At 48.4% G+C, this 14645-nt stretch overlaps 1 protein-coding gene and 1 pseudogene across 5 annotated transcripts in view; one reads left to right on the top strand and one right to left on the bottom strand.

Moving 5' to 3' along the window:
- Positions 1-14645, top strand: part of DPP6 (dipeptidyl peptidase like 6) — a 945711-nt gene that overhangs the window by 228573 nt on the left and 702493 nt on the right. Inside the window, exon 1 of one of the 5 annotated variants that reach the window (XM_043590490.1) lies at positions 2857-3508. The exons of 2 other annotated variants lie outside the window; for them this stretch is intronic. In XM_043590490.1, the coding sequence (XP_043446425.1) occupies positions 3260-3508 (249 nt within the window). In that variant the 5' untranslated portion in view covers positions 2857-3259. Of the gene's footprint in view, positions 1-2856; positions 3509-14645 lie in introns of those variants that run through there. 2 more of the 5 variants (XM_043590489.1, XM_043590485.1) reach the window with 2 other exon arrangements.
- On the bottom strand, positions 12229-14258 carry LOC122488766 (annotated as a pseudogene).

A 14645-nucleotide genomic window follows, 5' to 3' on the forward strand; every position in this document is an offset into this window, starting at 1 on the left:
TGCTTTTATTTTTTAAGGTTTATGTATTTGAGAGACAGAGCGCGCTATGAGCGAGTGGGGGAGGGACAGAGAGAGAGAGAGAGAGAGAGAGAGAGAGAATCCCAAGCAAGCTGCGAACGGTTTGTGCAGAGCCAGATGTGGGTCTCAAACTCAGGAACCACGAGATCGTGACCTGAGCTGAAGTTGGTGGCTCCACTGACTCAACCACCCGGGCACCCCATTTTATAAGTAATTTTAAATCAGCATTGCTTATTATGTTGTCTGAATCATTTAGTTAGGATTTCTGAGGCTGACCAGATTGTAATTTGAATACCTACGAGATCACTGGACAGTGATTTTTTTTCAATGTTTATTTATTTTTGGGATAGAGAGAGACAGAGCATGAACGGGGGAGGGGCAGAGAGAGAGGGAGACACAGAATCGGAAACAGGCTCCAGGCTCTGAGCCATCAGCCCAGAGCCCGACGCGGGGCTCAAACTCACGGACCGCGAGATCGTGACCTGGCTGAAGTCGGACGCTCAACCGACTGCGCCACCCAGGTGCCCCTGGACAGTGATTTTTAAAAGTGAGGGACGCATGTGCCTTCCGTACCTCAGTTTCAGCCTGTTCTCGTCGATATGCATCCATCTAGGAAGTATTGTGTGTGATACACGAGCTATTTCCATATAAATACTGTATTTTGTATACAATGTTAGTACAAGAAATAGGCAATGCTACTTCTCGCAGTCTGCGTGAATAAATACATGCATATTTTATAGGAATATTACAAAAGTAAGCCCCTAGCAGCGTCTATATTTAGTGGCGGTCCGGGACCTAGATGCCTCAGGGAGCAGCATGAACCTTCCTTTCAAGTCCTGCTGGAAAGGCAGCTTCCTCCCATCAAAAGCACAGCTGGGGCCGGGGGAGGGGGGATGACAGCAAGGTTTCCTATTTATCTAAATGTGATGACTTTTAAAGTTTCATTTCATGGCTCTAGTAATTGTTGCCTCTGTCTTCAAAGTGATGGGGGGCCGGTGACGCGCTCTGCCACCCTGGACCTGTGGGCGGGACATCTGCCTGAACCGTAGGCCTTTGGCTGGTTCAGGGCACCTCTAGCTGTTGGGGTTTTGGCTTTACTTGTTTTCGCGGTGGCGTAGAGGAAAAATGTGCCTTTCAACTACTTTCACAATCACCCTCTTCTTCATAGTGGAGGGAAACCACAGTGGATTAAGCAGAGGATGGGTGTGGTATAAATTCTAATTAAAACAAGGCTACCCACTGGGTTGAGATTTGGGGAGAGTGTGGAAGGGACCAGAAGGTATGTTCTCCCAGGAGGCTTATTCACCGGCATCCGGTTTCTCCCCCCTAGTTAAAGACACTGGGAAGAAGCAATTTCAGGACCAGGCAACGGCTTTCTCAGGGGGTATCTGGGCTCAGGCAGTGATGCCAGGAGATCCCCTTGGATTGAGACTCAACAAAGGCTGATGAGCCAGATATATGGCCTCACTGGCCCTGGCCTCGCCTTCTCCCCCCCCCCCCCCCCAAACGTAGATCAAACAGTCATGAAAACCCAGGTGGAGCAGGGGCCACCACTGAGTCCAGGAAGAATGTGAACATGCAGATGGTGTGGAAGGCACCGCAAAGTGGGCAGGTGCAAACGGTCCCCTCCCCTCGGAGTCTCAGGCCCGAGTTTTGGCTGAAGCTCAAGTTGGGACCGATCTGTCCCATCTCGAGGGGCTGCAAACAAAAGGGAAGGGGGTGTGGGGACGAGATGAGAAGGAGGAGCCCCCAGATCCTCATGAAAGCCGGAGGCGCGGATTCCAGAAGGAGGGAGACATTCCCAGAGGCCCGAAGGAGCGATCCGCCCCAGGGAAGGGTGGGGAGAGAGCAGCCTGCGCCTGGAGTCGGGCGCGCAGGCATGCTGGTGTGTTTCCACACAGGGGCGCTGGAGCACGTCTTACTGCAGCAAGACGCGCGAATGCGCACCCGGAGCCTGGCGCCCTGTTTGGTGTGGTTTCTCCCCGGTTCCTTCCTCTCAGTCGGAGGCTGAGGGGGCGGAGCAAGCTTTGGAGAAGTTGCTGGCCTCCCTGAAGCCTCAGCCTCTGCCTCTGTTTACTGAACATGAAAACGGAGTTCGCGATGGACACCAATGGGTTGGGATGTGTAGGGAGGAGCGTTCCACTGAGTTGCTCGGGAGCCTTCCACCAGGCCTCCCCTGCCTCGCTTTCCATGACCATGCCTTTCCCTTCTTGTTGAGCCCGGGGGAGGGGGGGCGGTGGAGGAAAATGAATCTGTTTTCGGAGACGAGCTTGGTTTGGGAAGCAACGAGGGCTCCTTAGAAAGCCGTGTGTCTGAGCCCCTCCCTTCCAGCCCTGCTGTTTGCTGTCCCTCTCCCCACTTAGGCCCCCCAGGCCCGAGGGGTCCTGGCCGCTGTTGTTGCAAGTTAGGCGAGGAAAGCTGGAAGGAAACCCCGAGGGGGAGCGCTCGGAGGGGGGCGAGGCTGCAGCTGCGCGGGGTTCGAGCGTGTGCACCCAGGGCGCAGCCCCACGCCGAGGATGGGCGCCTTCGGGGCTCTGCTCTTCCTCAGAGCCCGCTCCCCCCCTCCAAGCCCCCCGCGTTTTCCGCGCTCTCTTCCCGCGCACCCGGGGGCGCCACCTCCGGCGAGGCCCGGAGCGCCCTGAGCCCCTGGCGCGCTCACGCCCCCGCCCGGTCCCCGGCCCGCCCCCGCGACCCCCCGTGCCCCCCACACCCCCACCCTGCTTGCGCCGCCAGCCCCCCGCCACCCGGGCGCCATTACCCGGCCGCGCGGAGGGGCCGGTGGGGAGGGGGAGGAGGAGCCGCGCGGAGGGGCCGGGGTGGGGGAGCGCGGAGATCCGCGCTGGCTGTTCTCCCGTCTCTAGGTGGTGCCAATTCTGGGGCCTAGGCATTTTCCCTCCCTTTATGGTTTTCCGGGGATTTTTTTTCCTTCCTCCGGTGCCTTTGACTAGGCCGGCCGTGGCCGTGGCAGGGAGTTGAAAAAAGCGGAAAGGACCGAGCGAGCGATCGCACCCCCAGACCCCCGGCTCCGCCGAGCCGCCGGGGGAGGGGGCGGAGGAGCCGAGCCAGGCAGTCGCCCGGCGGCGACTTGAGAGTGGCGCGCGGGAGGAGCGGCGGCTGCCGCTTCCCTTTCTTCTGCGGCTTCTTCCCTTTCCCCCCCGGAGGGGGTGGGGAGCGGGGGCCCGAGAGGGGAAGGCGCGGCGCAGAACGCCCCCCCGGGCAGCCGGCGAGGGCGCGGGCACCGATGGCTTCGCTCTACCAGAGGTTCACGGGCAAGATCAACACCTCGCGCTCCTTCCCGGCGCCCCCGGAGGCCAGCCACCTCCTGGGCGGCCAGGGGCCTGAGGAGGACGGCGCGGGGCCCAAGCCCCTCGGAGTCCCCGCGCCCGCGGCGGCGCCCCGGGAGCGCGGCGGCGGCGGCGGCGGCGGCGGCGGCGCGGGTGGCCGGCCCCGGTTCCAGTACCAGGCGCGGAGCGACGGTGACGACGAGGACGTAAGAGCATCTTGGTGGGTGGGGGGCGGCGCGGGGCTTGGGGCCGAGCGCTCGGGGAGCCGCGTGCGCTCCGCATCTGCGAGGGTCGGGGTCGCCCTCGCGGCTCCCCTCCCCTCCCCTCCTCTGCCTCCCGGGAGCGCTCGCTCCTCGGCGCCGGCGCCGATCTCGGTCACCGCCGTCCCGAAGCGGGGCTCGGTCTGCAGCGGCGGCGGCCGGGACTTGGTGCCTGAGAGAGCAGCGTCCGCGGGGCTGCGCTGCCGGGATGGGGGAAGGCTGGGGGTGGCAGTGGGTGTGTGGGTGTCTGTTGTCACTGTACAGGGGTATGCGTCCTAAGGCGACAGTTCAACCAGTCTGCGATTACAACTTGATCTTCCTTCCTCCCTCTCTCCCTCCCTCCCTCCCTCCCTTTTTTCCCCCCTGCTTTAAGACTGGGGAAGATAAAGTCCCAGGCTTCCCACCTGTCACTACAATCTATGCATTGCGCCCTCCTCACCTCCTTCTTGCTGTCCCTTTACTCACGTGGCCTGCACTTCTCCCCTCTCCAGGCCACTTTCCCCTCCAGTGCAGATCTTGTGGGTGGTGATTTCCTTTTGGCAGGGGGTGCAAAACACTAGCATCCGAGGCCCAGCGTCCTGTCCCTGGGCCCGGCACAATTTTTGCTGATGGGAGTCAGGCCCTGCCTGTCTCTGACGACCGGCCTTGGACTAGTAGCTCTACCTTAGACCTGTGTTAGGAGAAAACTTCTTCTTCGGCTTGTTTCCTACTCTTCTTGGGCTGAAAGCCTGGGTTTCAAAGGTTCGATTTGCATATCACCTTAGTAACCGATGACTCAGGCTGGACACCAGCGGGCTGCTTAGATGGATGAGTCCAGCCACCTCTGCTGATCCCTTCTAGCTATTCAGATGTCCGGGGAGGACGACAAAGAGAGGCAACTGCCCTTGTTGAGATGTTCTCTTCCCCGGGGAAAAGAGAAAAAACCCCAGACAAGCTCTGGGACTGACAGGGAGAGCTATAGCTTAGCTGCTCCGGCCCCTGGGGATAAGCAGGGTGCATTGTGTTGTGGAACCCGCTGCGTGTGCCTTGGAGGAGTTTGCTACCTGGGTGCACCTGGGCACAGGTCCTCACACAAGCCTCTCAGATAGCCTCCCCTGACAACCCAGGGCAGTACCGGTCCCTGCCCTGAGCAGGCTGTTAGGTCATTCAAACATGTCTTGTCTCAGGTGCCACTGCTTCACCATTTGGTTTTTCTTTAATAGTGCAAGGTTGGGGGGAAGGGCTTTCACAGGGACAATTCTGAAAAAAAGCCACTGAGGTTTTGTTGTTGTCACTGGTCATTTTTTGTTTTACGGAGGGAGGGTGTGAATACTGATAGGGATGACAAGTTTGTGGCAAGTGCAGTCTGTGTCCATACACGCACACGCACGCACACACCACAGCCTGTATCAGATTTTGCACGCAACCTTCCTGTTTTCCTCTGGATCATTTCCAGACTCCCCTGGTTACACAGATAGCAAGCAGAGAGATGTCCCTCACTTCAGTGGGTCAGGTCCTGCGGGAGATGTGTGGATTCTTCAGGCATCTGGTTCAAGGAACTAGAAGTCTCTGAGGAGGGGTTTTTGGGCGGTTGGTGAAAAATTCTGGAGGATTTAGTTACTGAGAATCTTGGGGAAGACAATTGAACTGCAATGCAGACAGAAATTATGCACTTTTTGCCTTAAGTCTGACTTAAAACTGTTGAATTGTTATGCTTGGAGTGAGAACAGGGCAGTTTCCGTTGGATAGGCTCTAGGTGGCGCCAGGAGGAAGTAAAGGCAGTGGTTTCTGAATTTTGTTTCCGATGATCTCCACCCATCTTCCTCTCTTTTTTTCTTTCTTCTTAGTTTGGAGCATCTGGTTATAGTTCCTTCTTTTCGGTTTGATACATGCCTAGCACCGTTTCTCCGATGAGCAAAAGGGTTGAACTGGGGAGCAAGTTGGGGACCTAACATTTGAAGAGGATTTCTGCTGATGTGGCTCTGACCCGTGTATCTGACTTAAATTCAGGAAGACCTGACACCAGTGTTTTTTCCTGGAAAATTCAGAATTGTGTGTGTGTGATGTGTAGGTGCAGGTATAAACATAGTGTACGTGCATGTAGTGTCCTTATGAAGTACGTATAAATATGTGTATGTATCTAAAATGTATGGTGAGATCAATGACACAGCTAAATGTGGCATCAAGTTCGTGAAAGCTTTTCTCAGAAATGTTATTCAGTTTGGAAAAGTTATGTCTAAAATTTACAAAAAGATAGGTGTACATATTAAAACGCTTTTCCTTCAGGAACGGCAGGTGCATTTTGCTTGAGATACTACTAGTTTAAAAAGATAGATGTAAAAACTGCTGTTTTGACACCACCTTTGTCAAGATGAAAGAATTGAGAGCAGTTGTTTTGCCACCTAAACGTAAACCTGAAGACGTGCATGTAATTAGGAACGTATATAATAATGGAATCATAATCACGGATTACTCTTTGCATGTTGGCCCTGCCTTTTACGACCTGGATTTCAGCAGTTGGGGAGCTGTCCGAGGTGCTGAAGCATGGCCGCGGCCCCCTTCTGCACATCCTCACACTAGAGCCTGTGGCCTTTATAGCCCTCCTGTGGCTTGTCAGTCAGGGAAAGCTGTTCCGTGGTACACAAACAGCTTTCCCGCCATGGTCACGGAGACCATGATAAACAGCATGCCTTTAAAATCCAGTGGGCCTTGTGCCTCTTGTCCCTCCATCCAAAAAAGGGGTAATAAAGTCCCATTCTTGACTTCTGTGTATATGCACACATGCCTGAGTATGATTAAAAATAAGTAATTTCCACCAAAATAAAACTTATGGTAGTCACAAGATTTAGTAGAGATGAATCAAATGCTGAGATTGTACAGCCGGTAATTAACTAGTATTGCATTTCCTATCTGCACAACCCCCCTGCCCCCACGACCACCACACCCCCGCCACGGAACCAGAGAAAAGCCTGCTTTGGCTGGATGGGTCAGTTCTGGGATGTGAGGTTAGCTCTGAAATAGAAATAAAACCAGAATACCTTTTCTATTGGAGTTTCCTCATCAATCTTAAATTTATTTAAACATAAAGTCAATTACCTGGGTAACCCCTCTGAGGAATCAATAGCCATTTTGATTTAAAATTCATTTTGTAGGTTTAAAAATTAAGTTGACTCTTAAAGGAAATGTTGCAAGAAGTGACTTCTAATGGAATTTAAGTAATTTCCAATAGGAAATTGTGACTGTGACTGATTTTAAAATACTGGATTTTGTGTCGCCCCTGCTTGCATGTCTTTTGTTTTTTGTTTGTTTTATTCCTTAAAGGACTCCGTAGGGCTTAGGCAGTAGTCTTGTTGAGGCCCCATTAGTATGTTCCTGTATTCTTCATGTTCGTTGACACGTGATTTCCTAACAATACAAACACGATGACAAACGGGATTTTAAAACAGCAAATTGGCCAAAGCAGGCGCTGAGCATCAGTTCCCTGACTTACGATGTCTGTCAGCCTGACAGGGCCAATTTCATTATCTGGTATCTTCAGCATGAGGCTTGTTCTCCAGCAACCAGCCCATTGTTCTCTCCACCTTGAGTTTTCACTGCTACGATGTCAGCATCCTGTGAATTTTTGATGGGTATTTGTCGATTTTAATGTTTTAAGTAGTTTGGCTGTACAGATATGATGTTTCTTTACCCTGCCTATGTTTGTTCTTCTGCCCCAGTGTTAATTTTCTAAGTATTTAATTTCACATCGTTTTCCTAATATATGAGGAAAAGACGAAAGCTTTCAACTACCGATTCGGTCCCATTCTTCTCATGACTGATTTGACAGTGCTCAGTGTCGTCATCTACAGATCATCCGTGGGGTATATCACATGAAGCTCCAAGTGACCTTTGACTTGAGGAGACAGGTGGAATCGCCATCTCACTCCTCATAAGGGCGGTGCCTACAAAGTAGGTCCTATTATATGCCGAGCCGTGGAATTCATCCCGTTTCGGTGAATATATGTTGTTGCTATTACTAATAACATTATCCCTTGATGTTACCCTTCTCTACCAGTTCTTTCTTCTCTGCCTGCAAACAGACACAAAGACCATCCTCACTGGTCTGTTGCTGCCAGGTCTGGCTACTGCCCTGTTTTTCTTTCTTGTTTTGTAGTCCAACTTCTCAATCAAGTAGTCTACAACTGATGCCACCTGCATATCACCAACAGTCTTCTTTTCCTTGTCTTTCTTGGTGGCAGACTTTGATTCTTACCGTTCTCACTGAGGAAGCTGCACACAGAGAACGTCATCGGGAGTCTGCCCTGTGTGATTCCTCTTCAGCCTTTGTTGTTACAGCTCCTGGTCTTGGTGACCACCACCCTGCATTTCCGACTTTTGCATTGCATGTCTTTCCTGATGCGGCTTGAATTCCTGTCCTGTCTCTTTCTGAACTCGGTCTTTGAATTCTTGGGTACATCAGTCCTCCTGCTCTTAATGTAGGAGGGTGGGAGAACCTATGCTCCCCAGTTTTGGTCCTCCACCATTCTATTCTTTACCTTTCATGCTTTCTAAAGATAAATTAGATTTCAGGTAAATTAGAATGAAGGTAAAGGGAGCCGAGTTTATCCTACAGCTTCTGTATTAGAAGATGGCTAAGTAGCTTCCGTCCTCTAATATACATCCCCTCGCCTTTCTTCTGAAGGTGTTTTTATTTTCTGTTTTATAGGATTGTAGAATTAGAAGGACCTTGATGGTGACCATCTTGATCTCTCTTCTGAGCTTTTTTCCCACATGTCAAGCAACTAGACATTACATCATTTTTTGCGATGGCGACAAGACAGCTGCACGGAATGTATCCCTAACATCCCTCCTCTCTTTACGTCTGCTTATGCTAGATACCTTTCTTCCTAATCTCTTTATTTGTTGTGATAGTATCGCCATTCCATCCGTATCCCAGCATGGTGTTCCACGTATGCAATCATGTAAAAATGACATTTTCTCTATGGTTTTGTTTCTTTTTTTATATTAGATGTTTCACCAGATAAGCTTTGAGGTCCCCTTATGAGTTTAATGCCACATAAAACTACGCCTTAGCACTCTGCTGGACATAGTACTTGTCCTGAAAAGTTTAGCTTTTGTACTTCAGAACGTATTTTAAATGCATAGGAAGTGTTTACTACCTAAAACAGTCTCGCTGTCAATGTTTTGGTAAAGTGAATAATCACTCAAGTTTTAAAAATATAATTCTGTGTCTGTAAAGAATTTGCTGAAATTATAATACATCTGTAACAAAATTATATAAAATTTTGCTTACTGTCTCAGCACAGAGAATGTAGTCATAATTGGGAAATTGTCTAGATTGAAGGAAGTAAGACTCATGACATAAGCAAAGTCAGTGCTCGCTGAACCATGAGTGAAGCCAGATATAGCATCAAAAATACCTTGCCTCTGCACTACGCCTTGATTTTGTTTTTAAAGTGCCGCTATAAGTATTCTCATTGTGTCTTCATAGTCACCTTGGCTAGGGAGGAGAACCCTAACAAACAGCTGATCTGTGGGCTTGAAAAATTAATAAGGGTAAACCCAACTACTTTTCAGTTGCATGAGTCAGTTGTCAACTGTGAATGATAACAAACAGATTTCGGTGTGTTAACAAGCCTTTGGTCTCTAGAGCCAGTCACAAAAGTGTGTGTTTGCTTAAAGCCAAAGTTGTTTGTGGAAAGTGAACATTATGCCTTCTCAGTGGATTTGAATTCTGTGTAGCACTAAGACGTCTTGAGGTGGACACGGAAGCATACTCTATTTGGCATGCTTTTTTTCGTGCTGCCGGCACCCACTTTTAAATAATTTACTTGTCTGTGTTTCCTGCAGATTTAAGGAGGTCTGAAGCATTAGAGTAACATCATATTAATTTATATTTTTGAAAAGGGGATCAACTCATTTTCCTACATGAGATTAATATTCTAGCATCACTGTGTAGGCAGGAATTTCTCGAGATGTTGGCTTTGGACATTTTTTTCTTCTTCATGAAATAGAGCTTTTTAATTTTGTACCTAAAGCTTTTTCTCCCGTAGAGTCAGAATGATTAATGAGTTTAATTTTTGCAAGCAACTGGCAGGAGTTGCTGAGTAAGATGTACATGCTGATTGTATATAACCCTGTTCCTTTTAATTACTCTGATGATAACAATGCATTTATCAACTGCATGCAGAATGCCTCTGTGCAATATACAATATTGATCCCTTTCATAGAGCATTGCCTATAAAAATAATATGTATAATAATCCTTTCAAAATTAAATTCTGCTTAATAAATTTGGTGTTAAGGGCATTGAGTGCCCATGTGCTGTTATGATTTGCTTTTATTTAATCACATGATTTTGATTTTATGTACATGTAAAAAAAAAGAGAGAGAAAATCAGTCAGCCTTTCTCATTAATGACTTTTGGGACATTTATCTTTAGAATGATCTAGTATTGGGAAATTATCTGAAATAGAACATTTTAAAATTTGATAGCGTCTAATTTTACAAATGAGAACTCTCCAGGTAATTATGTGAATAGTCTTTGGCAAGTCACTTGTGCTCCTCAGAGAAACTCAGCCTTCCGTCCTATCCTGCGTTCTTCTCAGTATGCTCTGTGGTACCATAATTGAGTGGAGGAATGAACTTAATTGTATCATTGGACTTAAAAAGTATGAACATTATGAAATCTAACAGTTTAAATTAATTTGGTTCCAAATGGATGTGCTAATTGCCGAAGGGAAAAACAGTTTTTCCACAGTAGTCTAAGATTTTGCTCCGACTTCTTTGACATGTTTTCCCCCATAGATTTATTTTTCTTCCTCCCTATATTTCTTGCTGTCTTTCCAGCATCATCCAGATCTGTTTGGAGCACAGGACATGTTCAGTTTTGCCCCACAAATGATAAAGATACAGACATAGATGTAATTTTGCAGGGAGACTGGAAGCCAATGTGGCCTGGAAGGTCCAGATGGTAGAATTCCAGGTAGGGAAAATCCTGCTTCCCAGAATCAGAACATCTGAGGTGACGGTGGCTTGTGCAGCAGGCACTGGGGACAGATGCTGTACATGAGCACGAGGCAGGGCTCGGAACCTTGTAGGGGTGCCGGGAAGACGGAGACTCGGGTAGCTACAGACGCCGTGTTCTCAGGGCCTAAAACAGTGCTTAACTTAAAAAAAAAAAACAAATTTCCTTTCACTCATGCTGCACATGTAGATGAACAGCTTGAAGACTTTAAGATCATTCCGGCAATATGCCTGATGGAAGTGAAACACACACACTCACACACACTTTTTTTTTTTTTTTTTTTTTTTTTTTTTTTTACATTCAGAGGGAACTTAAGGATTTTCCAGGGCCTCACAGTCATTGTAAAAATCAGTGTGTAAACTTCCCACAGTGCTTGGATTTCTTTGATCTCAACTTTTACCTCACATAATTTTGGGTCAATCTTAACATGTTTACGTAAAAAAAAAAAAACAAAATGGAATGGGGATATAGGTATCTTTCCCAATTTGGAATTGAGAAGACCAATTTATTTTTTCTGTCTTCTGTTGTTTACTGTTTGGGAAGACTTATGTTAGGGACAGCAGCTTTTGGGGATCAGTGGGAACCTTGTTGTATCGTCCTGGATATGTTTATATAATTGTGTGTATCCATCATATTTCATGCATTGTATATTTGATGCATTCAAGGTGGCACCTGCCAGCAGGGGTGGGAGTGGGAAGGGAGTAAAGGAGCATTGGAAGAACTACAAATAAAGGGCATCGTATAAGGGGAGGGGATTCAGCAGACATTAAAGGTGGGAAGACACTGGCTTCCTGTCTCCCTAATAATTTTCTCCAATACACTCAGTTTTCTAAACTTTATTCAAACCTTTCATATGCCTCATGCAAAATCCCGTTAAAAAATAAAAAGAAATAAAAATGAGAAAGCTCTAAAACAGTCGTGAGAGGTGAGGTTATCTCTTCTTTTCAAGTTTATTTATTTTGTGTGTGTATGTGAGAGAGAGAGCAGGGTAGGGGCAGAAAGAGAGGGAGAGAGACAATCCCAAGCAGGCTCCAGGGCAGAGACCAGCATGGGGCTCGATCCCACCAACTGTGAGATCGTGACCTCAGCCTAAGTCAAGAGTCAGATGCTTAACCAAGTGAGCCACCAGGTGATCCTTTCCCATTTCTTGTTGAAAGCTTTTGGAGTTGTGGGTGTTCACGGCCCCAAGAGGGGGTCCACTGCAGTGTGAACGGTCCAATTACTGGAGACGCCTTTCTCTCTCTCTCTCTCTCTCTCTCTCTTTCTTTCTTCCTTTTCTTTCTTTCTTTCTTTCTTTCTTTCTTTCTTTCTTTCTTTCTTTTCTTTCTTTTCTTTCTTTTCTTTCTTTCTCTCTCTTTCTTCCTTTCTTCCTTTCTCTCTTTTTTTCTTTCTTTCTTTTCTTTCTTTTCTTTCTTTCTTTCTTCCTTTCTCTCTCTCTTTCTTTCTTTTCTTTCTTTCTTTATTTCTTTCCTTCCTTCCTTCCTTCCTTCCTTCCTTCCTTTCTTCCTTTCTTTCTCCCTTTTCTTTCTTTTCTTTCTTTCTTTCTTCCTTCCTTCCTTCCTTCCTTCCTTCCTTTCTTTCTTTATTTCTTTCCTTCCTTCCTTCCTTCCTTCCTTCCTTCCTTCCTTCCTTCCTTCCTTTCTCTCTTTCTCCCTTTTCTTTCTTTTCTTTCTTTCTTTCTTTCTTTCTTTCTTTCTTTCTTCCTTCCTTCCTTCCTTCCTTCCTTCCTTCCTTTCTTTCTTTCGTGCGAGCAATCATCTGACATGTAAAAAGATGCAACAAAATTTAAAATGATACCAAAATGTCAATTTCAGAACGACAGCAAAAAGTGAGCGCATATAGCCATCCTCTGCTCATAACAGAGCAAATGGGTCAGTGGAATAATTCACGCTGTGGCATATTGCTGTACGGAGTGGCAGTAGGAAAAGTTGGTAAAGGAATTAGAACTCAAGGGCTCCGTGTTCATCTGGCATCTGCTGAATGTTGTACCTGTGGTTAGAAATGTACATGATGGGAATTCAAGGGATCTTCCAGATCCTTCCGGTCCTTTGTTTCAGGTCGGGGTCAACAGTGGCCACACTGAGACACTTGTGCCGAGTTACCGCCTGTACTGAGCAGTCATCTGCATAGATTGTCTCCTGTGTGCCTGGTAATTGTTCGCATCTTGGGTCCTTGACAATCCGTAGCCACTCCAGACTTCTGTCCCAGTTTCTCAGTTTCAGCCATTACACAGTCAGCTATTCAGGGATACACTTGGCATACAGGCAGTCTGGCATTGATTGTACTAAGTTTGACTTTAATGGAAAAATTGATAAAGTTGGTGTCAAACAGGATGTGGTGAAGTGGGCTCAGCTGTGTGTTATATTGGAGGAATAAGTGGGAAGGATGTTGGGACACTTCTCTTTTCCTGAGTGCACTGGGATCTTTGCTTTCTTTTCAGGTTGTAACTTTAAAAATTTTTTTTTTTCAACGTTTATTTATTTTTGGGACAGAGAGAGACAGAGCATGAACGGGGGAGGGGCAGAGAGAGAGGGAGACACAGAATCGGAAACAGGCTCCAGGCTCTGAGCCATCAGCCCAGAGCCTGACGCGGGGCTCGAACTCACGGACCGCGAGATCGTGACCTGGCTGAAGTCGGACGCTTAACCGACTGCGCCACCCAGGCGCCCCTCAGGTTGTAACTTTTAATTGTTATATTTTATTTTTGTGTGTGTGAGAGAGAGAGAGAGCGAGCATGAGCAGGGAAGGGGGAGAGAGAGAGGGAGACACAGAATCTGAAGCAGGCTCCAGACTCTGAGCTGTCAGCACAGAGCCCAATGCGGGGCTTGAACCGACAAACCGGGAGATTGTGACTTGAGCCGAAGTTGGACACTTAACCGACTGAGCCACCCAGGCACCCCCCTTTTTAGCTCTGAATCTGTCCATTAAGCATCTGATCTTAGAGACTAAACATTTGCTTCATGACCGCCTACTTTCTTGCTTTCTTTCGCTTCCCCATGTTCATGCCACACTCTTGTTCTTGTGGAAAGATGCTTCCACAAGCATCTTGTGCTTTCCCATGGCTTCTGCTCACCAACCCTCATTGCCATAGCGTCTGAGGAAGGACAGAGCTGTAGACGAAGCCACGTGGTCCCCTGTCTTCCCTTCTCATTTTGTTCCTGCCTCAGGGAGCACTTCCCTCTCTACCCACCTTTACAGATCTTCTCAGGAATATCCGTAGAGGGGATGGCTGTAGTGTTCTGGGACACTTGGGCTGCATCATAGAATACCCAGCTGCTTTCGCAGGTGAGTTCCTGGGTCCTTCTCATCATGCACATCGGTCTTTTCCCGTGTGCAAACGTCTGCTCTCCATTGCTAAGTGTGAGGGCATCGTGCTGCGGGGGAGCTGCTGAATCCCAGGTGAGCGCACCCGTTAGTGGCTCCTCACTCGCGTTCCCTCTCTCGCCAGCATGTGCTGCCAGCTATACAGATCTTCAGCAGGAGTGTGGGCTCGGGTAGAGCTTCTGTGGGTTCGGGTAGAGCGGTCAGGTGGAAGGACGGATAGGGTCGCCACAAGGTGGGGAGCAGAGGAACGGGGGCAGAGAAGTCGAGTTGGTTTAGATTTTCTCAAATGGGCACTTGGCTAAGTGCTGGAAGAGGGCTGGCTTCTCATGTGGGCGGGTGTAGGGGTCTTCACTTTGGCTCTGCAGATGCTTCTGGGGATTGTGTCCCCTTGCTCCCTTAGACGGCGGTGTGGCCACGCCATACTTTGGCTGGGGAACCGGGAGTGGCGGTGCGGGGGGCACTTGCAAAATGGAAGCTTCCAGAACCAGCATGGGCAGGTTCTGTACTCACCTTCCTTTTGCCATGGAAACAAGGGGTATTTCAGAGAGCGGCTGCTCAATGGGAAAGCTGTGCACTTCGGTCTGTAAACACGGAGATTATGTTACCACAGCGTAACCTGGTTGGAGCCGAGGAGTGCAGGGTGCGAGTGTTGATGTGGGTGGTCTGTTCCTCATTTCTGGGCCTCGGTTACATCATCGCCCCGGCCAGAATCGACACTTCCTAAGGTTGGGTGGGTAGTTTCACCTTGCCTTCT

Source organism: Prionailurus bengalensis, chromosome A2 (genome assembly GCF_016509475.1).
Source record: "Prionailurus bengalensis isolate Pbe53 chromosome A2, Fcat_Pben_1.1_paternal_pri, whole genome shotgun sequence".
Taxonomy (NCBI): domain Eukaryota; kingdom Metazoa; phylum Chordata; class Mammalia; order Carnivora; family Felidae; genus Prionailurus; species Prionailurus bengalensis.